General features: G+C 39.0%; 1 protein-coding gene across 3 annotated transcripts in view; it reads right to left on the bottom strand.

Annotated features, from left to right (window-relative positions):
- LOC122758167 (splicing factor SWAP) overlaps positions 1 to 25,229 on the bottom strand; it is a 37,332-nt gene extending 12,103 nt beyond the window's left edge. For 2 of the 3 annotated variants that reach the window (XM_044012127.1, XM_044012129.1), the window contains exons 1-14: positions 24,867 to 25,229; positions 23,224 to 23,387; positions 21,469 to 21,600; positions 19,638 to 19,714; positions 17,667 to 17,892; positions 17,396 to 17,496; positions 16,742 to 16,898; positions 14,004 to 14,256; positions 13,566 to 13,718; positions 13,316 to 13,409; positions 8,599 to 8,683; positions 7,708 to 7,811; positions 7,475 to 7,604; positions 3,980 to 4,176 (exon numbers count right to left, since the gene is read on the bottom strand). In XM_044012127.1, coding sequence (XP_043868062.1) covers positions 3,980 to 4,176; positions 7,475 to 7,604; positions 7,708 to 7,811; positions 8,599 to 8,683; positions 13,316 to 13,409; positions 13,566 to 13,718; positions 14,004 to 14,256; positions 16,742 to 16,898; positions 17,396 to 17,496; positions 17,667 to 17,892; positions 19,638 to 19,714; positions 21,469 to 21,600; positions 23,224 to 23,387; positions 24,867 to 25,057 — 2,064 coding nt within the window. In that variant the 5' untranslated portion in view covers positions 25,058 to 25,229. Of the gene's footprint in view, positions 1 to 3,979; positions 4,177 to 7,474; positions 7,605 to 7,707; positions 7,812 to 8,598; positions 8,684 to 13,315; positions 13,410 to 13,565; positions 13,719 to 14,003; positions 14,257 to 16,741; positions 16,899 to 17,395; positions 17,497 to 17,666; positions 17,893 to 19,637; positions 19,715 to 21,468; positions 21,601 to 23,223; positions 23,388 to 23,807 lie in introns of all 3 variants that reach the window. The other variant, XM_044012130.1, reaches the window with a different exon arrangement.
- Positions 25,230 to 26,770: the final 1,541 nt, after the last annotated feature.

The raw sequence follows: 26,770 nt of genomic DNA, 5'->3' as shown, positions 1-26,770 counted from the left end.
CAGCAAAAAAAAAAAAGACAGTAAATATCTCTGGGTGGTTGCTTGAGGTTATACCAGGTCGTCTGCTGGTATACAAACATGTACATGTACAACTCAGTGCTCAGAGAACACAAGGATATTCAAAAGAGAGCGAACTCCATGAGAGGTCATCACTACTGAACTACTCAGCACGAACGGAACCACAGGCAAGCGGAAGCGAAGCAGCACTGCGCCAAACAGCATAAGCGTGACCCGACCCTACCCACTTTTAAAACCGCAAACATTTATCATCACAAATAAACCATTATCCATATTTGATTCATTCTGGATATTAACAAAATAAAGATGTACCTCCAATTTGGGTTGGAGCAACAGTAAATAAGATCTTTTTCTTATAAATTATAAGTAGATGGCTCAGGGAAAGTCCTTCAATCTCTTGGGAAATGATTACACATATTCTTCCCTTACTCAGCTGATTAGAAGATGGTGTGAGTTATACGACACAGTTCAGCCATCTGGCTACATACTGAGTTACAACTGTCAGCTGCAAAGTGCCTCTAATTACTCCAGTGAGGGTCTCTCTGCTTATATTAGATTGGTCTGCTGCTTGATTCACATTGAAAAGATGGAGCCATGGTCCATCAGGGGATTATATATGATGCTAAATCTTTCAAGGTCACATGCCATCTTCCAGGACTAGGCCTTAGCTTGCTCTCTGGGCCACACACGATGCATTATGTGTGTTGGCATTCACGGTACTTTGAGCAATCAAATGGCCTCACTTAAAAGCTAATATTGACATAAATGGTAATGGTGATGACCGGGGACGCCGTGGAAGGAAATGAGGGGTTTGTAACTGTCATAATCAAGTTTAAACTCAATTTACCTCTCCAACACTTCAGTGTCCGCCAATCAATAACTCCCACTCTCAAACGATCTGCTAAGGTTTATACAAAATGAGTGGAGCATAAAAGGAGAGATGGAAGGACACGATACTAATGAGTTTAAGTATGATGATGAAAGAAGGAGGCAGATGAAGTAAAGACTTAAGAGGCATGAAATGGGCAAGACAAAGTGCTCATAGGAGAAGACAATATGTTTGTTAAGACAGGCAGGGAAGTAGAGAAAGGACGAATATTTATTACACCTTTCTGTTTGCACACTATCTGGTGTCTGGGCTCAGGCAGAGATAATGAAATGATGGGGAGAGAGGTTTGGATTAAAATAAGGACTGCCATATGGGAAGCTTTTCCAACAATGGGCCCAGAAAACTGGTGCCCCCTCACACCTGTTCTGCTAAGATATGGAAGTCTGGACAGTGACAACAAAAAGTTACATTCCCAGGGTAAAGAGAGGAGGAGGAGGAGGAGGAAGAGAGGAGGGAGAAAAATCCATTGCAGTGATAAAGCTGCAAGCACAAAAGTGTTAGTCTAAAGCCCGAGCAGACTACTATATATACACACTATATAGAGTTTGTCGTGCTATAAATGTGATGAAATTCAACAGGTTGGTCTCAGGTTGTATGTCAACTTCCTACATTGTGCAAAAGAACTGTATATATACACAGACAGAAGACATAACACTCCCCAAACACAAAGTCAAACATCTTTGAATTTCTGAAAGGGACATGGGGGGGGGAAAAGGACTTAAGTGTCAATAATTATGATCAAAGAAAGTTCCTGTCTCTGTGTTTCCCAGTATGTTGAGACATTCTGGTGCGCAGGCAAGGTGGAAGAAGCACACAGCACGAGTAAAGGCCCCATGAAAAGCGTCAACGAAAAAGTAGATTATACTGCTAAAAATAAATCTGGACATTCAGCCGGATTTCGCAATCGTCTTTTAATCACAATCACAGCCCCCTCAAGAGCTGCCTGACCAAGCGCCTGCATGTGCCAATCACCGCTGCTGCTGTTCCATACACCATGCAGCTCAAATTAAGTTTCCTGGAGGCAGTCCAACGCTGCATTAAATGTCCAATATAAAACACATAACTGGTGAGGCTGCCTCGTGCTCAAAAGGATATCGATTACTGGTTCTACAGCAATTCATTTTTGTAAAGTCCATCAGTGATGGCCTCTGTGAAAACACTCTTTTAAACTACTTCACATAATTACTACTCAGTCAACTGTTGCTCTCAGCAGTGGCACTAACCACTCCTGAGCACTGTAGCCCTCTCTGTAACTGTACTGCCATTTCCCTGAAGAATATTTATGTAGAGACCCCAATGTCCGACAAATGTCAGCTCATTTTGACAACTCTACAAAGACGTATAGCTAGTATTCATGCCTGCACATCAAACAACTCTAAAAGTAGAATACCAGAATATTCACTAAAACTACACCAACAAAAATACAAAACCTTTTAATCAACGGAAGTCTTTTCTGAGCTCCCTTCACTCGCTTACAACTTCAGGTAACATGTGTTCTTCAAAGTGTTTCTTTGAAAGAACAAATCATTACACAGACTCGCACTGTCCTATTTATCCGACTTGTACTTTGATTCCATACCCCTTCATGCCCTCCGATAGCAGAATTCTCATTAAGTCACTACCCACTGAGCTTCTCATATCTCAACCTGACCTCTGGAAACTTTCAAACTAACTCAAAAAAATCGACTTATTTCAATTGCTATATGCAAATTTCTGGAATCGTACACTCACAACTGTATGTTCTCTAACAGGTCAGATACACACACATATATATGTTATATTTGCAACCTAGCTGGTGGTGGGTGATATTGTGTTATAAAACTGAGCTGATCATAGTCCCTTCATAGCGTCAGTTCCCCATTGTTAAAACTAATTTTGAGTTAACAACGTCCTACTTTACTTAAACTCCTATAAATATCTAGAGAAGAGCAACAGAACTGGTGCAATAATAAAGGAAGGCTGCCGACTGCAACCAAGCCCAACAGGCAGTAGTCCAGTTCCACATACTTTACATGAGGAGCATCTGATAAACAAGAGCCATCAAATGGCGATAAGATCTACATATCAAATGATCATGAAGTCTACACTTTGAGGTATTTCTGCATTGTTTGTTCTCAAGGGCTTTTAAAAAATTGCATTATTACAACGGCTCCATGAGAAGAAGAATAGTAAAATTGGGAGAAACTGAATTATCTTCTGTTAACAATGGAGTTGGTGAGGGGAAAATCTCATTTTTCTTCTGTGATTCAGTTTTTAACTGCCTTGATAACACGGGTTGATTTGGCAGTTAGTTTTCCATGCCCACATTTCGCTCTGAGCATTTTACCGTGTAAATATAGTTGTCAAAATAGTCTGGGGGGTGCATGGTATTGTATTATAATAATCACTGAAAGGCAACAGACAATTTCAAATCATATTAGGAAGATTGTCCTCTACCACCACAAATTGCTTGGCTGGTCTTGTTGGAAACAGCTGTGTTAAGATACACAAACACTTAACTTCTTTGGGCTGAACTGAGCATTGCACAGAGTTAAATAAAGACAGCAGTAGCTCAATAATAATAACATATGCAAGTGAGGTGTCATCGGGGACTTATGTTAGTTCAAATATGCTTGCTTAGACTTAGTCATTAATGCTGGCTAAACAACAAAGTGTTTTCCTTGATTGAAACTACACAGTCAAAGAATGCAAAGATGGGGTCCTTGTGAGGTGAACTTAAATTACATGGCACAAAATAGCACAATCATCGTCTACAATCCAGATAATGCGGTGGCATTTACATTATAATTTGCGCTTCGCCTGACCTTTGGCAAATGCACATCTTAAGGACACAATATCTTCCCTATGGTGTCAACTGCTAATTAAATTTGTATCCTTACAACACACGGGGGAACGACACTCTGGGACCTGATTTCAGATGACACAGACTCACAGCTGGACTTCAGTGATATTGGAGGCACATGATTTCACTGTCACATACACAAGAGCATGCATATCTAAAAGTATTAATAATAATAATGAAGGAAAACTTTGCACCAACTTTGCGATGACAATTATCAACCAATCATTTACCTCAAGCTGTACAGACGGGTCCAGCTCAAGTCTCTTGGCCTCAGGGTCTTCTGCTGAGGGGCTACGAAGGGTCTGAAGGAATAGTGCCGCCTTCCTCTTTCTCTCAGCCTGTAGCTGTTTCTCTTTTGACTCCTTAGACGCCTGGGCCAGCTTCTCTCTGGCTGCAGCTGCTAGGCGATCCTCCAGTTTCTGCTTGGCTGGGGACAACAAGAAAGAGATGGTTGGATGAATAGGAAATAAAGGGCACTCAATGTCAATTTCATAGTCAATGGAAGTCAGGAAGGAACAAAAAAAAAAGACATTTAGAGACAGAGGGACACAGAGGAGTCAAGAAAAGAAAAAGGACAAAAAGTGAAAAATAAGGAAGGATTACATGATGATCACAGCCATTTCTGTACTCACTGTCACACCAAAATACGGTGATGACTGGTATTTTTCCTGTGTTTCCACCTGCTACAATTTCATGCCCTAAATGTCAAGGCCTGAATGAGTCTTTGCTACTACATGACATTGAGAAAAAGCAAAGATGGAGGAAACGTACGTAGACAAAAAGAGACAGACAGTTTCGTGTCAGTGGGGGTGGAAGATTTGCAGAGTTTTTGAGCGATGAGAAAAAGATGTGACATGACAGAGAAGGGTTGGAGTTGATGGGTTAGGAGAGCCCAGGAATGCGTCGGGGCATAGAGAATAATAGAACAAGTGAGACAGCGAAAGAAAAGACAAGACAATAATAAAGCAAATGCTTTTGGAAAACATGCAAGTTTAAGTTATGCAACCACTAGGGATACTGTTATCTTTTCAGGGATAAAAACTGCCCGGATCCCAAGGCAAATCATATTTGGGTAAAGTGAGGAGAACAGTCAAGTGGAGCAGAAGCAAATTGTATCCCAGACAGTGGGATAATACAGTCCTACACCGTCTGAGACCCAGTGTACAGACAGATTGGACATAGATCCATCTGTGTGGGACAATTCTAATGCAATTTTATGTCCTGTGGGTTTAAAGTTGACATTTTAAAAGAATGTGTTATTTTGTTTGTGTTAAGTGCAACCAGCTGGTTTGCATTTTTGCACAACAACAACATGACACAGAGATAAACTGAAAATATTCATGATTAATCCAGCAAAAAAGTCCCACTACATATCATCTCCACATATATAGAAACAGTCTTGATGCACTATTACTAAACTGCTACAAGGAAATGTTTGCAGTCTCAACTATTCGTGTACATATTGCTGGAAACCTTATTAACCAAGTGTGGCTGTTTTCCAGCCCATCAGTGCAGATTATGGCTCTGCTGTGTGCCACTGATTCTCCAGCTATCTGATCAGAGTAGGCCTGCTGACTGACAACCACTTAGCCACACAGCAAAGCCAATTCAGTCTGCTATTTATTAGGCCTTTTCAGCCTCTTTCTCTGGCCATTTCTTAAGGCTGAGAGACACCATTATACTCTGAGACGCTTCCACTGGACCTCAACCAAACCAGTCAGGCTTCTTGTTGCTGGGGAGTAGCATATTTGTCATGTCTGTCTTGTCTGTCCATCTTTTTAGGCTCCAATTTAGAGCCAGCTTTCTGGACTTTAAATGAGAATACTGCACCTTTGATCCGTCCTTCAAGACCTCATCAAATACTGAAATTTAAATTATTTAAAAGCCTACAAGCTTAACCAAGAGCGACAAGCGTAGTCTCCTAACTCCAAGTAGAAAATATCACAGCTTCAACCAAAAGCCGGGAGAAATTGGAGAGGAAACCTTTCAAAAACATAGCACAAACACCCCACTTTTAACTGTTATTAAAAATACATAATCATTTCTTATTCAAAGTCAAGACCTCGATTGCCATTACTTTCAAAACCACTGTCAAATGAGTTCACACAATGCTGATTACATGGAGGGTTTAGTGGGGGTGGGTTATGGCTGAAAACACAAAGAAGTGCCCATGAGAAGTTTCAGAGGTTGATTCCATCCATCACACAGACCAAAGAGAGGCAGAATAACAACAACAACAAAAATGACCTAGGTTTAGACACTGCAGCTTTAATACAATGAGGGTGAATTTACTTAAATGTCCAGTTCAGCAGCTACTGAGAGCTTCAGATAATTTCAGCAAAGTGAATCACATTTATGTAGTACACTACATGAGACCTGTCAGACAAAGCAATCCACATGGAGTTTTCACAGATGTATGTGATACATCAACAATTTCTGGCACCAAATGTATTAATTGAAGAGCAAAATGGTTAAATTATACTTAATTCATTTGTTTGTTTGTTTGTTTTGGATTATGATGCCAAAGAAAATTTCATCACCGAGTGAAAGGGAGCGTAATCAATGACTCATTAGCACTGATCATTTCACAGACAGCGATAATTCTTTTAAGCAACGGAAGCAGATGACAGAGACGAAAATAAAGCTATTGGTTTTCATTTATTCGATGAACAGCAGATGGATAATGTCTTGGGTAGAGTCCAGTGGAACTATTGGTATTTCCAAATTACAATGGCATTTGCTTAATGTCGGTGAAGTGAAAAGAGATGTGGAAAAATGTCGCTCAAAGAGGCGTGGAAGAGGACGGTGGAGCTCTCCACGGGGAGCAGCTGCATGGTTCGGAGCATGTTGTACAACAAGATGCAATCAATCATCTTCAAATATAGAAGCTTCCAGCAAGTAGAAAAGAAAGCTTATTGATTTTGAAATGAATAGCCAGTATTACAAAGGAATATATAAATAATTAAAAGAAATACTCTTGAAACCTTGAAAAAACAATTTTTTTCTCCATCTCTTTAAAGGGATATTTGTGTCAGATTTTCAATGGCATCACTATGAATGGTAAACTTCTTGCAGGGTGTGTATATTTGTCTGTGTATGCATTTGTACTTTTTTTGGTTTTACTTGAAGAAAAACAAAAAAAGACCCAGTGTGTAATATTCTATGTCCATGACAGGACAAAAGCAGGAGACAGAGAGAATACGTCTCCATTAAGCCTTTGGAGAGATGTATGACTGTGGTTTATTGTACTACACTGCCTGAACATTTACTGCATGGTGGAGAAATGCATAATTCAGACAGTGGATTTATTCATCTTATCTCTTCAGTCTTTTGTTTTTGCTCCATTTCCTGCCCTTTCACAAAGTAACAAAGTAACAGCAGCCAATAGGTGTGACAGATGATGTCTCGTCCCGCACGTATTTGCTGATGCTGAGACACACAATGCAATTTTAGCCAACCTACATTAAAGCTACCCGAGGAAAAAAAAAAGACAGGAGGAAAAATAGAGCAGCTGGAACAGAGGGACAGAAATAGGCTCTGTCGTAACGATCGACAGATGTCAGGGCATATTAACGTTCTGTCAACTTGAAAGCTTGAAAGGCAGATGAGTGACAGACGGAAATAGGGAGAGAAGAGTCTTAATATAGATAGTAGATCATGTAAGATAATAACGTAGTCATAGAAAGTATTACTAACAATCCTTTCGTATGATTAGATAATGTTACCTTGTTTTGCCTCCAACTCCTCCAAACTGAGGGTGGGTCTCTTCTCCTCTGGCGCACTGACTGACAGCAGATCCCTGTCAGTCAACTCAGCTCCACCCATCACAGCTTCCGGTCCTTCCCCCTCCAACACCTTTAATCAGATATATAAATTAGTGACTATGTTTGTTTGAGTGGTGATAAAATGTGTTACAGGTCAGTTTCATATCAACGCCAAAAAGAAACACGAACTAGACCTTGTCGTCATCCGAGTCATCGTCTAACCGGACTCTGTTCTTCTCCAGTGGTAGCCAATCATTCTCCTTCGCCTTAATGGCAAAACAGATGGGGGCAAACGAGGCTGTAACGGAAGGAATAAACAAATGATAAAGATTCTTTGTTGTATAAAAAAGTATTAAAAAAACAGGCTCAATCAGAAAAGGAAAGACTGAAGGAGGGGGTTGGAGAGGAATGGACAAAGACTTAACAGAATATGGAAAACTTTGTGTAAAACAAATGTAGACATAAACACACTGGAAGACAAACAGACTGGACGTGATGCCAAATACAATATTGACAGAGAAACAGTCGGACACACAGGCTAACAGAGAGCTGTCCGCACAAAGCTATTTGATATGAAGTGGCAATAGTGTTTCATATTGTAATTAAATACACTGCCTCCAAAAGAGATGCAAGAGCTAACAGCGTGGCTCGTTACCTAAAGATAGAACCTTCATATACCTCGATTCTCACTGTGGAAGACTCTATAGTTTACTTGTGCACTGATTGTCAGTTTTCACAGGCGTGTTCCATGACCTGTTGCTTCCAGTTTGAGTGAATGCATGCCTATATTTGCATATATGCGCCTGTTTATGGCTCCCGCCTGTGTGGTGGTAAACAGGCTCTTTCATCTCCACATAGATGTTTTCAGCATGATCACAAAATGAAATTGCTAGCATAAATACCTACAGTGCAGAGACTCGCAGGCAGCTGTGCACAAGGCCCAAATACTCTAAATGGCGCATACACAGACTCAGACACACATTAGAGTAAATATGTGCAATCATAATCCTATATACATGTTTTCCATCTCATTTAATGAGTCTATTAAAGGAGAGGAAATGAAAGGAGCAATGTTTGCACCCTACCTTTGGCCAGCATTGATTGGTCGACTGAATTGTCTGACTGGAGCACATCCTCATCATCATCTTCACCATCATCTGCTGTCCCAATCTGGATGAAGGTGTGAATAGAGAGAGAAAAGGGGAAATGATGTGTTTAAAACGTATTTGATCCAATGTCCTAGGTAGAAACCAGTATAATTCTCACTTGACTCTCTGGTTGTGTAATATTACGGTAAAACAGTAGGACATTGATAAAAGACATTTTCAAACAAGTATTTGGAAATGCTGGCTGTGTATACGTCTGTAAATTAGATATAAATAAAGACATAGAGATAAAATGTTTGGATGAGTCACCCCTTTAACTCGCCCGCATCACCGTTACATTCAATTAATGCAATTTCTCATCTGCACTGTGCGATCCACGGTCAAAGTTTACATGCCTGATGATGGCTCCCTGTGGTGCTACAGAAAATGTTGTTACTTAACTAAAAACCAAATATGCGGGGGCAAAACAAATCAGCAGTCTTTGGCCAAATGTATATTCCTCAATACTACTCTGCAGTGGTGGCATGTGGAGGTGATGAGTAGAAAAGGAAAGTTCATGAAAGGATTCACAGAAGTAGAGGAAACCTTTAAGGGTCGAGAGACAATATTATGAGATGGAAAAAAGCCGAGGAACATTCAACTCCTGTTATAATGGCACAGTGTGTAAAAGTAAGAGAATTCATTAACTTGTGTGTAGCGGTTATCTCTTAAGGCAAGGTCATATTTCTGCTTTTATTACTGTGCATTTTAGGTTGGCTGTGCGACATACAATATGACTGAAAGGTCAATTTAGGACACCGTTCACCAGATTGTTACTGGAAAAACCCCCCAACACATTTTAATAATATATTGGCCATGTAAATGAATACAACATTTAGTTTGAACTAAAACTGTCAGTGTGCAGTTGAAAATAATAAGCATTGGCCATGCATTAGCAAAATAATCCTTATTCACGTTGTAACAGATTTGAGATGTAATTTTAGCATATAAATAGGACCACTATTTCGTTAAAGGGGATTTGGCAATGCTCAAGTATAATTAGCTGTTTAAATAGCTGTAAGTGTCTTAATTGACTTTCTAATATGCCACTAAATGGTCTGTTACTACTCACATCAGCAAAGGATCTTCACATAGCTGTTATTAGTGGCTCGTGTCCACGGGGCAGAAACCTTCTATAGTTCCAATCCCAAAAAAACAACAACTAAAAAAGCAAATGTGTATTTCAAGATGCCACACACACACTCTGTCTAACGTTCATTGATATTGATATTGCAATGTTTCCATACTGGACAAGTTGATAGTTCCTATCCCAAAAATAAACCGCTGTCAGAATGAGAGGGAAACATAGTGATGGAGCCAATTCCACAAGAGGGGGAAAAAACCCTAACTCTCTTGAGGTTTCATTTTACCAAGCTTGAAGAATACTTCAAAGGCAGATTCCCACTATTCTGCTGCAACCGAAGAGAGCTTTCAACAGCTTCGTTGAAAGGTCTTTACAGAGACCCCAGAGAATAGAACTCCCCCAAAAACAAAAAAAACTCCCAAAAACACTAATATCAAACTATTCTGGGAAGAACACAGCAAAGAATATGCTGAAATTCGAAGGTGGCTACACATATGTTAGCTTAGTGTTTAGAATAATTGGAAAAGGCAATTCCCAAGTGATACATTAGCAAAGCCCAGAAGAGGTCAACTCTGAATGGGAACCTGCCACGTTTCATAGCAGGGTAGCAAACTATAGAAAAAAATTTAGCTACTCAAAGCACATGCTACACTTTGCATATGAATTTATTCAAATAAATACGTTATTTAAAAAGACCCTAAAGTGCAACGGTCTATAAAGATTTTATCGTTAGTTTAATACAAAACAGCAGTCGCACTCTGAACTGCTGTCTGGCGGATTTTAACAAACCTCCTCACATTTTTCTTTTCATCGACTGTGCACCTACAAATAAAAGCAGTGACATCTGCGTCCCATTATGCATAGCAAACACCAAAAACAAAAAGGGCGGGGGGGTTGATAAAAAAACAGAGCAGCTGTTTCTTGGAGCAGCATCAGCTGTGTTATAATGGGCCACACTTCCCTGCACTGTGACAAGCTAATGGATTTGATTCGTCAGAAGACAGATTGCTCCTTGCAAAACTTTCTCTCGCGCACACACTTCTCACTTTTTCATATTTCATTTCGGCACCGAGCGAGCTCAACACACCCAGAATATAAGTGCACATACGTCCAGTGCATTCAGACACTATTCAGAGCCCTTACTCAGAGCTTAGATGAAGCATATTCGGCTTTGATAACATGCACAAATCTGCGGTTTGATTTGGATTTTGGGGATTTTCTATCACTTTTTTCTCTGCAAATCCTTTCAAGCTCCGTCAGCATGGATGGGGACCTTTGTTGGACCTTTAAGAGTCCAATCTTGAGAGGTTCGATTGGGTTCAAATCGTGTCTTTCATAAATAGTTTTAAACATTAATAATATCTGAATGCTATCTGATTGGACACACGTAAAAAAAAAAGCATTGCTCCACGTGTCAACTCCCCGAGCTATTTGACTTTTCATATCACATAATTCCCTTATCTGTGAGGGATGATGGCTTTATATTGGCTCCTGTGACTTTATAAGCACTACACATAAAACATGAATAACGACAAAAGTGCAGGAATCAGAGAGAAAGAGCTCTGTATTTCTGTTTTTATTTCCAGAGATATTGAGCAACAATAAATTGTATATTTATTGATGCTCAAGTAACCTTGGTTGTTGTTGGTTAATAACTTGGAGAAAACGTCCCGCAATTCAAAAAGCGCAACTTCTGGGTGTCATCAAATCATATTCAAAAGGGACCTTGGCAGGTTAGCAGGTCACAGTGATGGAGTGATTCAGCTCATAATTGCTCTCATTTCGTGCAGCATTCAAAATGTATTACTAGTGCCACGATTACATAACTCTCTCGTCCTCTCTTGGAAAAGAAAAGACTCTGACACGAAGAAACGTATGTATATTTAAAGTGGATTTGGTTGCAAAACTGTAAATAGATCCTTCCGGGTGTGATTTTAATGTAAGGGAAGGTGACAAACTTTTCCATGTCCTTGTGAGTGATAGTAAACCAGTAGTAATACAGCATCTATAGCATGTGTCACTATAGATACACGACAAGTCTGAAGAACCAGTGAGACTGTAGGCAGAAAGACAGTGATGGATAGTAGATATAGAAGCATCCCACCTTAGTTAAATATCTGCAGAAAAAGTTGTTTAGGAATTGGGTTTTCATAGTGCAGCCATTTGGTTTGTTTCAAGATGGTAACACTAAGATAATAGAGGCAGTACTGGGAACAAAGATATCAGTGGTGAAACTTTGAGCCTTGAAAGTATTAATGGTGGACAATAAAACTGTAGGATGATTTGAAACCTTAAACGGGTGGATTTTCTGTCTTCAGTGCACTGTCCTCTGCAGGATATTGTTCCAGTAATAGAGCTGCATCTACCTATTGACAATACTGCAATTTAGTCGTTTTCACTGCATCTCCATTTTGATTTTAATATTATTTGATCCAGACAATCCAGACACACAAGGTCGATGCACATCGGCATCAAAAAAACACCTTATTTCAGGTTAGCTGCAAGTGTGACAATTGCTTATATACATCCTGTTTAAGGGGAAAACAGAGTTTGTTGACGCAAGGAAACTGTTTTTCTCTTACTTGTATAGTAATGATTTTACTGATGTTTGCTCTCACTGCGGCACTTATTTGTGAAACAAACAATGTTGACTTTGTATACACTTGTTGGTTTTCCAACAACTGCGCCAACACAGTATGCACACGGTGCTCTATTTGCTACCATTTATTTTGTTCAGCTCAGTGTGTGTGTGGGTTGAAGCCTGTGAGTGTCATGGCAGGATTTAAGGTGTTCTCGCTTGACTGATATGAATCTATTTGTAATAACAATAATAATGACCTTTCTTTCTTAAAGGTGACACAGTTCCCCTTTATCAGCATTCATAGTGGCAATGGTATTATTCATGTACCATTTGGCACAGCTTTATCTCGAGAGATTTAAGGATTAATGAGTTTTCTGATCATGGATGATTCTGTAGCAGATATAACTGTAAATTCACTGACAGTGCATGGTGAGTAAGCACCAAAAATAAAGTGATACTGAATGAAAAATTTATATTTTGTTGTTGATGTACACCGCATGTTAAATGTTGCAGCTAAAGCCTTACACAGGTGCCCGCCGGCAAACGGCAGCCTTTCATCTATCTTTACATGCTTATTCCCAGATGCTGCAAACAAGCAAGGAGGAAAGTGGAACAGATGGCGTCTCGTAAAAACCAGACCATTTTGGCAGTATTTTTTATGAAAAAAATAAAAGAAAAAGAAAAAAGGGTTGGCTGTAAGGTGAGGTGAGTCAGAATAAACCAGCATGTAACGACTTGAATAGAGCAATGAATAATCAAATTCAGCGAAGGCACATGGTGATTAATCTAAAAAGAAAGAAGATTGCTGAAATTGCCAGCAATAGCCACACTCTGCAAACCAATATGCCATTATTTAACTGCAGACCCTGCGATACTTTAATTGTGCTCAATTCTGATAGTTTACTTCGGAACTAGTCGAGCAGTCGAACAGTCTTTTATTGACGGATAAAAACCACACCAACCAGAAACAAATATATGAAGAATAAAAGTACCTCTAATATGCTTTTTCCTTCCTTCTGCAAGAAGTAATTCTTCTTAAACTCGTAATAGGGGTTGTACTGATTCCAGGTCTGAAGAAAGTCAAACCTTCAAGAGACAGAACACACACTGTATTAGATGACTGCAGATGATCAGGAAAGAGTTTGTGCAGCATCCGAAGAGAAAAACAAAAATGCTGTTATGAGTTCATTAGTCTGAACCTTGACATGATGAACAGTTTTATTTCTGGCGAGAACACTTTACCGTGGATCATTCTTGGCACGGACACTGGCCTCAAACTTCAGACCGTTCCTTGCGACATACTCGGCCAGCTTGTCGATGACAGGCTGGATATCAGGTGGTGGCGGGATGATGGCTGGTGCTGCTGGTGTGGAAACTTGAGCTTTGTCTTTTGAGCTGTTGTTGGAAGACATTTAACATTTTAAGTGTGGCCTCTTGAGTCAATTATTCCATTAAAAAAAAAAAAAAATTAATTAAAGTGATAAATCCTAATATGCTACACCTTAGAAAACAATCAGAGAGATTCGACAAAAAAAGGAACCTATAATTAATAAGCTTTTATGGTTTCATTATTTTCACTAGGCTAACGTGACAATAATACATTCATTGACACTTAATTAAATCTCTCGACTATAATTACACCATTAACACCTTTTCGATGAGAACACAATAAAATCTTGCCTGGTTTCTGGTGCACTTGCTGGAGCGGCAGAGCTGTTGGCCTGAGAGGGGGCTGAAGCTGGTGGTGCCATGGTTACAGTTTCAGGAGAGGTAAGTGTTGTTCCCACATTAGGCAAAGCCCCAGAAGACGTAGGGGGAGCCGTCGCTGCACTCGAGGGCACGCTGTTGTAGTAGGAGGTTGCATCTATCCCCGGGGGTGGCGGGGCCATGCAGTATGTTCCATCAGGAAGCATGTAGTACCCATAGTACATTGCTGAGGGATGACATGTAAACAAATGGAGGGGGGAAACGTGAAAAAAATGGATTGCTATTCATAAATGCTTCCACTGAACCAGATGAAGGACAGAGATTTGTGTTATGTCATATGGGGTATACAGATGAATACACAGCTGTGCATCTGGGAGATTTTAATAATTTTTTTATCTTATGTCTCTTGTCATTCTCTCTCTTACACTTGATGACAAGCATCCAACACGGCAGGAAGAAATAATCTACAACAGCAACCTTGTCAAAAGCACTTAGAGGTACTAAGTTAAGCCCAGTGTATTCCTTTTTTTTTTACACAAACAGGAATACATCATCACATCGCAAGAGGAAACAAATCTTACTCGCACTGAGTTAATGTAGTTGTGTTCAATCGATGCCTTTAGATTTCCTGCTCTTACAAGCACTTTAGACTGTGTCAATAACAGAAGTGTAGACAAAACGTAAGCCGCTGCATTCGAGTGTGAGCAGCAGGTGTTTATTATTATAAAGCTCTGACAGACCTTCTGTTTCTCCAAGGCTTGATTCATGTTTGAGCTGCATTATGTACTGTGGCGTGACAAGCTTGCCTTAATGTTCTGTTTAAATGTTCACCGCAGTAATTCATTTGAATCGCGAGAAAGTCTAAATAAATTTGTCCAGTAAAAAAAAAAAAAATCATCTTCCCTTGTGAGTGAGCAGGAGCAAGTAGTACAGGGACAAGGACAACATAAATAAATGGTTAGGTGAGTCACTAAGCTGGTTGACTTAATCAACACATCTAGTCAACGTGACATTTACAAACTCGCCAGGGTTGAAACATAAGTGGAACGAACTGCCAAAAAGAATATTTTTTGGTTTTCAATTCAATGGATAAATGGATGTCAGATCACTTGATATAGTTCATAAATTAACTTTAAAGTTGAAGTTGGCTGATGAGTTAGTTCTTAAGCATACTTGTCTTTCACAGCATCCATTAAGGTCAGGGGCAATGTCTACATACGGAAACCCTCGGGGCAGCAATCCAGCGCAAAAGAGGAAATGAAGCAACTTATTATGCCAGCGCTACATCATTGGTAGCAGATAAAAAAAAGTATTAAAAACACAAGAGAAGGCTTCTTGAATGCACAAAGCCAAGCACGGCTTCATGGACGGACGTATTAATTGCCTGTTCTCAGCAACAGTGCTTATCGACTGCATTAAATAGCTTACTCATCCACAACCAATTTACTAACATTAACGGCTTCTTTACGTCGGCAGGAAGGATCAGATCAAAGGGCACCCTCCAATGCTGTCTCTCAGATGAATAAATTACAGTAATGGACAAGTAAACTCTCATGGGTCAATAGCCACCAGCAACCAGGGGTTTTATTTAAACTACTGTTTCAGGGGAATATGAACACATACATGGTAGGGAGCAGCAGTGCAGTGACTAAATGTGAAGCAGGGGTGGATAGGACCTAGAATAGTTGGATACCCAGATGACCTTGTATACAGCATATGCACATGAGAATTTTTTTAATTAAACTGAAGCTTTTCTTTTTTTAAATTAATTCTTAAGATGCCATTTTCATCCGATAGCAAAGATTTCATCCAGGACTTTTCATCCCTAAAATAAATGCTTCATTTATACTACCAAGGTATCACATTAGCCTCAATGATGTTAGTCACATTGGGTGATTTTTCTTTTTTCAAGTCACTCATAATAACACAGATTATCTGTGTCACAATAGCAGCAAACAGGTACGTGTGGATCAAATGCTTGTTTAGGTAAGTTATTAAGTTGAGGCACATTTTCTGTCATTATCCAATTGAGAAAAAAAAAATGGGTGCCCTTAGACGTGGAAAGCTTTCAAAAGAATCGCTTTACAAATATGATTTATTATTTTATTTTTTTTCCAATATGACTTCAACAGAGATGATGGGAGAAAGGTGCATCAATATTTTCAGTGAAGATTATACATAAATATATTTAAACTACACAAAAGGGTGATATCTGCCTTGTAAGTTTTTTGTTAGGAGCACTTGTTTTGCTTTACATGCCTCTACGATTTGGTGCATCTTTAAGGTTCACATTTGTCAAAACAGGTGAGAGTGCAATTTTGCAATTGTCTCTCTCTCTCTCTCTCTCTCCATATCTATATGTCTAGAATAGGTCATTAGTTCTGCTAGTTTTGCAGTCTGTTCCAGAACACTAACCTCAAAATTACTTTACAGAAAGACTTGGGAAATGCTTTCAATTCAATTGCATACTGTAGTGAGCTTTAAATAGTGGGGGAGATTAACTGAACAACAAGCAGTGGCAGAACGATCAAACCGTTTCTGTACTCAGTGGTAGACAAACAAAAAGAAATGTACTGGGCTGACAGAAAAATAAAAGGTCAAGATGGGAGTGACTCATTCTCATTCATCCAGGTTCATGCTGGTCAGTGAAGATGCCGACCAGACATAGGATGAAAAATTATTAAGAGATTTAATGGTGTGCTGTCACTCACGGTCCGCTGTGTAGTGCACTTGCGTACTGGATGCAGCCGGATCTGGTACTTCCTCTGGTTTGGTTGGGACTGGTGCAGCTGCAGTACCATTTCTTTCTTGTTGAGCTTTTCGCACGAGGGCGGCCAGTGGATGGTCTGGGTCCATTACTTTAAGAGGCTGCAAAGCAACAAGGTAGGTTTTGTTGTAGGCGACAAAAACAGCTTTACAGTTTTATCTCCACAATATATATGCGATGATACCAATACAATGATTCCGTAATAATCAATATATTGAAGACAATCATAGTCATAGTGACAACATAGAAAACAAAGTGCATAAAGTCTGAATGAGGCATCTCTTAGTGTGGATTTCTCTGCCATTAAAAAGAGCTCATTAAGATGTGCTTTCAATTAAAAAAGGACCTCTTAACACACCTGTAACAACTGCAAACAAGGTATATAATTATTACAGCAGGTATACACAAGCAGCACAAAAAGGATGTAACTGTGATTTTGATAAAAGGCGCCTGGTGATTACAGATGCAGCGTGCACACACATCCTTATAATGAAATGTGATGTTTTCAAGACATGCCATTTTTAGAGCACAGTGATACAAAGCAGCAACAGCGTCAAGGTAAAAATATAAATCAGGTGGCACATTTATTTACAATTACCTTAACAAGCTCATCCAGGCGAGAGCACTTCTTAGGAGCAAACAGGCTGGGATGGAGGTAGCTTCCATCCCCATCGTCATCCGAGTCATCGGACTGTGACTCTACAGAAACATTTTACAAAAAAACATCATTAATGCCACTTCTTAATGTGACCAACTGTAGCCTTGCTCGTGCATTACAGATTCTATATCTACACAGTAGTTACTGTACTTGAGTTACTTAGTCAAGTAGAGCTACTGCATGAACTCATTAACTGCTTCCTACAACTCACCCTGCAACTCTTCTTTCTTGTTGGCCGAGACAAGGTTGTATCGACCTTCCTTCATGGCCCGCAAGATGTGTTTGTAATAAGGGTTGAGGTAATGGTCAAAACGAAGAAAGTCAAACTGGGAGTTACCAGCCTGCTTAGCTTTCAGCACAATCTCAAACTGAATGCCCTGCTGACACACAAACTTGGCCGTCCTCTCGATGATGTTATTGGTCTTAATCGTTGCCGGCTACACACAAAAAAGAAAAAAAAAAAAGGTCAAGAATTTCAGATATTTTACAGTGATGTTTAAAAAATAAACAACCAAAAAACGGAAATATGTCATTGAAATGAACAAATAACTGCTTGCCGTACATAACATTCCCCCGAATAGAATCTGGTTTGTGTCCCAAAAGCATTTGTATGCCAAGGACTCTTATGTTCATTGTGATGACATTAATTCTAAAGATACACATGGGGTGCAAATCAGTGGAACAAAAAATGGTCTATTATTCATTCATTATTGTTCCCCTCATGCGCTTTCCATGATTAATCCTCCACTGTGACCCCAAGAGTCCAAAGAAGTGCAGCAATCTCCAAAGGAACGCGCATATCTCATTGGGATGAAAGTCGTAATAAATACAAACTTTCAAGACACTGGCCAAAAAGATGCCAGCTTCCAACCCTAACAGGCCATTATTGTTATCTAAGCTGCCAAGGACTTCCTGACACACACAAGGACTCCCGAGTCTGTTTTAAGAACTTAGCCATTAGGGGAAAGTGGCTTTGCAGTACTCATTTTATATTGACGTGATATACACAAATAAAACATCCTAACTAAGTTATAACGTGTAACATCTTTCACAGCTATCTGATTACTGTTTACAGTACAGACAAATGCCATAACAATGATCTTAACTGAATTAAAAATGATGTCATGACCCAGCTAGATTCTGGATAAAGACCGTCAAAAGTCATTTTCCTGCTTTAAGAAAAGAAAAAATTAATTAATTTAATTATTAAACAAAAGCAAAACTCAACTAAAAAAACAGAAATCTATAAAATGTACACACACATATATATATATATATATATATATATATATATATATATATATATGTGTGTGTGTATATAGATATATATATATATATATATGTGTGTGTGTATATAGATATAGTGAGTAGAGAGTGCTGTAATATGCCTATCATGTTCTACAGGCTATGTATGCACAAGGTTTTTTTTGACTGTTTCACACACAGCATGGCATATACTGAATATTCACACACACACACCACATAAAAGCTTGTCTTTCAACTCATGATTAAAAATTGCCAGCTGAAGGGAGGGTGGGTGGTGGTGGTGGTTTAGGGTTCTGTTTGTGGACTGGCTTGATCCTGAGGGAAGACCATCACTAACACAGAACAAAGCAACAGCAATGCATTTTTAATATTTCAATCTACGACTACTTGCTTGTTGTCGTCAGATGTTCAGCCAGTGTAAAGCACTGCCTTTCACACACAACAAACGTGTGCTTCTTTTTAATTCAGAGGTGGGCTAATGTTATCAAAAATAAATACACCTTACGGAAATAAAGAGAACATCTCGTAGATGGTGAAATGGTGCAACTGTAATGCACCGTTCTGTATTAATCATGAGAAAAATGTAGCAGCGTGTGCCCTACCACTGCCGCCCTCAGAGAAAAAAAGAATCGTCAAAATCATCAAACAAAATATATTTAATAAGGTTGTATAAGTCCTCTACAACAGAAAACTAAATACCTGTGTACTGTTGGTAAGACAAAACAATCACCTGTATTAATACAAATATCACACTTTCTAACCAGCTGCACTTGATCAGTGAAACTGGTTTTAAAATCCATTTCCTCATTACGAAGATTAACATAAAACCCAAAGAAGAGAAGGTGTTTAACTGCACATGGAGGTATCTGTTGTCAACCAACTGTACTGCATGGATGAAAAGACTTTAAATACTCACCAGTTCCACATCAGGGGGGATAGCCAGCCCTGCAGGAGCAACAAATGGTTCCTCATTCTCCTCAGGCTCTGCCTCCTCTATGAATTTGATCAGACATTGGGACAAAAAAAAAGAAAAGGGATGCAATAAACTGTCTTCTAGCCATTTGAAACGGAAAAAGTTAACAAACCCTGCTGGATAAAGACCCAGCTGAGCAGTGACTAATTTTTAATTCATAAATAATTTGAAATGAGGGAGAAAAAAAACACCCACAAATGCTAATTATTTCCCCCCATAAATACATCACAGTGAGTGAATGCTACATTATTCTCAATCCACACTGTGGAAAAGCAAATTAACATTTATTAATCAATGTTAATATTGTACTATAGGAACTTTGCGCAGTAATCACGGGGCAGAGACCTCAATTAAAAACCCAGTGTCTATGGAGGGAAAAAGAACATTTTTACATTTCTCCACTTCTTAGTTTACACTTTGACATGTTAAGTTAAACTTCAAATATGTGTCATACATTCGCAATTTCTAAGACATGCTCTTAATGCGTACAGTTATTTATTAGCATTAGTGCCAACGCAGACTAATTTAAAGCAGTATATGATGTAAACCCAGGTGTCAACCCGTTATGGCGACAACCTTCACGATTGTTTGCGAAGGTCAACCAATAGTTCAGGTGCCTTGCTTTATGCTCTATTCAAATATATTCAAAATTAATTAACATGTGCTATTGAAAATCTCCTGAAACTAGAAATTGACTCCTCAGGATTTTTGACAATGACAATATAAATTAAGTGGGAAATCAGTTCATTTTCTCATCGTCTTCATTTTCTATTGACTACTTAACAGTAACAGCCAATAGATTGGTATTGTGATCGTTTGCTCCCGTGTCCACTGTTCTGGGGTATTTGTGATAATGTCAAAGCCGAGAGGACAGGAGGGACAGGGCAAGATAAAGGCAGACGATTCGCTGTGGTGACCCTTAAAGGGTGAAGCCGAAAGAAGAAGATGGAGATAATGTCAAAGCCTTCAAAGTAGGGACAGTGAAGACCCCAAACTTTAGCAGGGATTCAGTTGAAATTGGCTAAAAATGTTACTCTTACTTTTGGCATTTGTTACTTTTGGCATTTGAAAGGTTTGACAAATATATACCTGGCTCAGTTCTACAATGTACCTAGAAACACCGGCAATGTCTACGTCAAATATTTAAATATTATATTATTATATTTAAGGGTGTTCTGGTATGAAGTACAATTTCAAACATAGCTGACAGGTTCAATGTGTGCCCCCCTACAGACAGAAATTCCACTCGAGTAACCCACTGGAGCGTGTGTATCTGCAGATGGTTGCATGGATTAGTTTAAAAGGGAAGAAATGGATTAGACACAGAAGACTGCAGCAGTAAAAAAAGTCAAAGAGCTCAAACTTGCACAAAGACCAGCACAAGCAGTGTGTCAAAGACAGAAGGGGGTATGTCAAGGACTTCCGATTTAAGGGTTACCCTAAATTTACCTAACAATGACTAACAGTGCTGCGGAAACGTGACTGAATAGATTTTTTTTTTTGTCAGGAAATAAAAAAGTGGGAGAGGAAGATTCCATTCCATTCACTCAATTTAAATTGTGAATAAAACGACTTGTTTTGTTTTCAGTGAAGCCAGAATTTTAATCCCTGATGAAAAAACATGGTCACTTTATGACTTAATGCAATAAAATTCCTTACAAATGGTGCTACGTGTTTTGTCATCCTGTATTTTCATTAATATTCAATGTACTGACAAATACATGTACAAGACACAGTAAATGACTGCAGTTTGTAAAGAGCTGTGAATGCTCACCAAGTTCCCGGTTAGCTTCCTCCTCCTCCGTAGGCTGAGACGGGTCATAGTAGTCTGCACAGTATTTGTAGCCTACTGCAGTGTAGGAGCCTTCATCGGCCAGAGCTTCACTCAGACGTTTGTACTCCTCCTCTGTGCAAAACAAGAAAACACAACAGAACAATTTAACAGTGTTGAGGGTCATTTTTGCAGTGGACGTCAAAAACGTTCTTTTCGTGGATAAGTTACAGCAGTTCATCAAAGTACATATACGTATATAAAGGAAGAAATTTAATAAACCAACTATGTATGGCCACAAGTTGGCACTCAGTGCTCGATTACATTCTATAATCACTTGTATGACTTCCCCTTATTAACAGAAAAGACATAAACAGAACTTGCCGGATGCAAATATACATAGTGACTTGGCATCAGACACCACCAATATTCTATTGAAATTCATGGCAAACTGCAGTGTATATTTATTAAAGAGGCAAGGACAAAATTTCCACTGTAACTCTCAATATTCCTAATGTTCCTAATGCTCCCCTGCTGTGCCTTGATTGGACAGATGGGTAATAGCTTCAGTGAATGGGGTCAGGCCCTAAAATTCAAGGGCAAACTGGGGTGGGGGATGAACCCTCTGCAGTGTGTGTATGACACATCATTAGCTGGCTCATTCTGTGCTGTCAGTTTGGGCACAAGTCACCATATTTCACTTAAAATGCTGGTAATTAATTCAATTAAACCCATTAAGTCTGTCTTTCTGAAGGGTGCTTTGTCATCAAAACAGGCCGTTTCATTACAGAGTAAAATGACTGAGATGTAGCTACACTATATGAGTCAACGCAAGTACTTTTCAAAACGGTTGGAGGCTGAAAATTAGCAGGTGTCTCTCTGAAAAATCCGATTTTGTGATGAAGCCAAGCTTTAAGTGCAGTGACTGCTAAAGTTGCAGCTTTGCTATTTGTACTGGTGCACTTTGGATAGTAGTCCATGTATTAAAACAGGATGCACATCGTATATTAAAAACTATATGAACAATAATTCAAACACTGACAGCCTGAGAACATTGTGACATTAAAACAGCAAGACAAAGGCTGAAATTATGACTTGAGGAATTAACCTAATTAGTTTAATGAGACATCAGTAATAAAGGTAATAAACTCAACAATGTCAGTGGTTTGAGAGGAGTTCAATTTGACAGCAGATTCGTTAAGGAGCATTACTGGTGGTCTGTATGTTTAGTCATGACTTGCCCTGAAACCCTGGCGACCACAAAGTGGTAACTTGGATAATTCAAATAGTTAGTGTAATGAAACATCAGTAATAAAGACAGTCATAAACTTCATGAAATAAACTTTGGAAGAATTCCATTTTGAAAGCAGCAATGCGTCTATACCATGCTGACAGCCCTGCAACCTGTAAAAAGTGTAAGGGAGAGCTGCATTAAAGGACCAGTATGACATTAAATAATGAGGTTTAGGACTGCTGTTCATCCAACAAATATTTAATGCACTCATGAGTGGATAAGGGCTTTGCTGATACCCATCCAAGACTAACCAATTCTTTTTGTTGACTACAAGTCATTTAAGACATTTGTTTTATATGAAATTGATTGAAGAGCTGTTACGATTACAGTTTACATAAGAACAAAAGTTTTAGTTCAACATCAATCTGCAGGACCCATTATGGGCAAATTCACATAAAGATGTCCCATATGAATTAATTTTGAATATTTTCATCGCTAAGAGTGAGAACTGACACCCTGCCCACCTTGTCTGGCCTCTTCTTCCAACAGGTCCGAGTGCAGAGCAAGGTACCTCTCCTCGTCGCACAGAGCCTCAATCCTGGCCTCTTCTTCCGACAGCTGGTAGGATGTATTCCATGATCCGCTGTCATACTCTGAAAGGTCATGTAAGTGACCCCGCCCATCATATCTGTTGAATGATAAAAAGGATTAGAGAGAAGGGAATTTGACAAAGCTTATTAAACACAACAAGGACCTACTTACCAAATGAAAGGGAACCTACAACCCAAAATGTAAAATAATTAAAAGATCTACCTCTAGTCTAGTCACGAGGGAATATATTTATAAAGCTAAAAGTTGTGAGAATTTCTCAAAATACTGAAAAAACAATACAACCCTACATAAGTCACTGGGCTTACTTGTCAAACGTCCTCTTAAATACCTAGCAAACTCTCTCTTGTTCTTATAAACCAACAAACCTTGAAAGAAAAACAAACAAAGCAACTCGCTTCTTACCTTACAGGGTTCAAATGCCCCCCCCTGTACACTCATCATTACTTCTACATCTGCAAAGATAGTTACATTCACACAAACCCGAGCACATAAATACCTATCCGCAAGAACCCAAATGGACGACATTTTCCAAGGTTCATCCCTCTACGCCACATCCCAGTTGCAGTTTCTTCATGAAGACAAAGAAATGGGGAGCTGTGGTTGGCATTCGGGGTTTGGCAGGACCCCTTAGCCTACCTTGCTGGGGAAAAACTGGGTTATGTGATAAAGACAAACATACAAAGCTGTACAAATTTAACACAAGGTAGGTCACTGCAGATCAGGGTGATTCAAAAAGGACAAATGTACTATTTTTAAGTGTGTGTCATTTGGTACATAGAAGCTGTGTGGGTATTGGCAATAAAACATTACTTAATCACCAACAGCAATACTTTGCAGATAGGCTGAAAACACCTTTAAGGTTTTAATAGACCGGATTGAATTTGACATCAACATGGTGATGGGGTGACATTGATATGTCACCATACATACTATATTATGAATCACTGTGACCAAAGTAACTTTCGTCGTGGTTAGAATTTCCTCTGGACGTCACACAGCATTACAACATCCCAGGTCATTCATAAATAATACGTCACAATCAGGTTTTACAGCCATATTTTCAACCACAAAGTGAGCATGGAGTAAAAACTTCCAGAGGAAATTCTGCAAACATGCAAAGATGCAAAGCCACCTTAAAGCTAACTATTGGCCTTAATTTGTCACATACATTCAGATACCAGTTTAAATGGCCTCCATCACAAAATAATGCATTTTAATACAGCAGGTTATACCTCTGATTTTCAGCATGTGTGGCAATTTGTTACACTGAATTGAGCTGTAAATGCGATGATTAGCATCGTGGCTACTGTTAGCTAGGACTGGCACGGATTTGCATGTTCGCATGTTACACTAGAAACTTCAAATACCATTTGTTATCATTTCAGAACGTCCAAAGACAAACTGGAAGGCATAGATTAAACATTTGTCGACAGTTGCAGGTATTCCCAAGCTTCTGCAAGACAAACTCCAAAGTGGTCCCTTGCATTTTTGAAAGGGGCTAACGGATAGCATAGATGGTTAACATAATGCTTCGGTCTAAGTTTGTTCAACCGACCTATCGATCATGATGCTCTTGTCCCCCATCCATGGAATGAGGTGTTTTCCATGTTCGTGGTAAAGAGCCCTTTCGTCGTCTCGGAACACTTTGCAGGCATATCCGAACACCAAGAGGTCGGCGTATTTATCACTGTCACTCAGCTCCTTCTTCACAGGCTTTTTTTTCTTTGGCGCTCCCCGACGATACATCTTCAGGATATTCGCGTCACCAGGTTATCTTAAAACATCTAACGTTTATGTTGGTACAGGGCCGGTTCTGAAAGCCCAAACTGCTCGCAGGAGGTCCAAACGTTGCAATAATCCGTTATGTTGTCCTCAAACACAACATTCTACGTGCAAACCGCCGCCATGTTGGAGAGTAGGTAAATGCTGTTGTGTTTTCCGGTGCGCATTTTCGACAGATTTTCTTTCCCACCACAAAGTGTAAATTTGTATTTAAAATTATATATACATTGTATTTAACACTATAGTGTAATTTTTGTTTAATTTATTTGAACAAAGTGTAAAAGTAGAAATAAGAATTATAGTTTGGTCAAGCGTTGATTGTGTGGAATGTGCTGGTGGGGAATTAACCCTACTTGACGTTATTCTGTTACTGTAGCATGAAAGGTGAGTAGGCTGTAACATTTAGGACAGTTTAATAGCAGAAACTGAATATTATATCCATAAGCATGCTCATGTAAGTTTCTTTTTTTCAAACAACTTTGGTGTATTATTCACATGTATTTTTACTTACTTTGGGGGCAGCCCATTATACTGTATAAAGTCCCCTATAGATACAGATCTTTAGTAGATAATTGATAAACATGTACAAACGATATAAGATTAATTCAGATTTTGAATATGTGTTCCACTTTCTGGTTCTTTTTCACTGCATGCAAGCCAGGCTTTTCTTTTGTAATCATTTAATTAAACAGCCTTTGTTCTAAGCTGCGGTATATAACCAAATTAAAAGATTTTATAAACCTGCTAGTTATGGAGGATTTTTCAGCTTTTTACATGTGAATATTTTCTGATTTCTTTGCTCCATATAACAAAGAATTCATTAAAAGTAAATAACTTTGGTTTGTGGACAAAATAAGACATTTGAGAATATCATCATTTGAGTGTGAGAGTGGACAGTTTTTTTGTCTGTATATGTGGCCCCAGGGTGGACCCTGTCTTTCATCCTATGTCAGCTGGGATTGGCACCCGCAACCCTCATATGGAGGATAAAGTGGTAGAAGATTTATGGATGAATGGTTAGTCATGCAAAAAGTTTATCATGGGCAACCAATTCAAATGTAAATTGAAAGTGGAATTCAGCAGTATCTCTACACATACAACACTTATTATTCAGGGACAATTTAATCAGGCAAAACTATTTACAGTAACATCCAAGTTGTTTTCATTAGTTCAGATATGCATGCTATGAATATTGAATGGACGTCAGATATTTATGGCACATTAAATGGCAATACAATGGATTGCAAACCATGTAATTAAATGGAACTAAATGTAGCCTACTCTATGTCTGAAAATGTTTTTGAGATAATAAAGAGCACTCTTTTATCTATTGTTTTTGGAGGAGATTATTTAAGCATATTGGAGGAAAAAAGACATGAGTGGGTGATGAAGCGGTGAAGAAAAGGTAATACCACTGTGTACCACTATTCTCTTAAATTTGGATCACAGGTGGTGGAATAGAACCAGAGAAGAGTTGTGCAGGCCAGGCTCTCATATGATTTTCATGCAATTACTGATTAATTATGCATTTTTCCTCCTTTAATTGTTATTAAAAGATTTTTCTCTGCAATGTTCACCTCATACTATCACATTTAATTGTTGTAATGCTTCAAAAAGCACACCAGGACACTCACTCTAAAGAATTATGTACTTTCCTTGTCAAGGTCACCAACCGAC

Source organism: Solea senegalensis, linkage group LG21, assembly GCF_019176455.1.
Source record: "Solea senegalensis isolate Sse05_10M linkage group LG21, IFAPA_SoseM_1, whole genome shotgun sequence".
NCBI classification, from domain to species: Eukaryota; Metazoa; Chordata; class Actinopteri; order Pleuronectiformes; family Soleidae; genus Solea; species Solea senegalensis.
The sequence above is the reverse complement of the archived record's forward strand: the minus strand, read 5'-3'. Positions and strand labels throughout refer to the sequence as shown.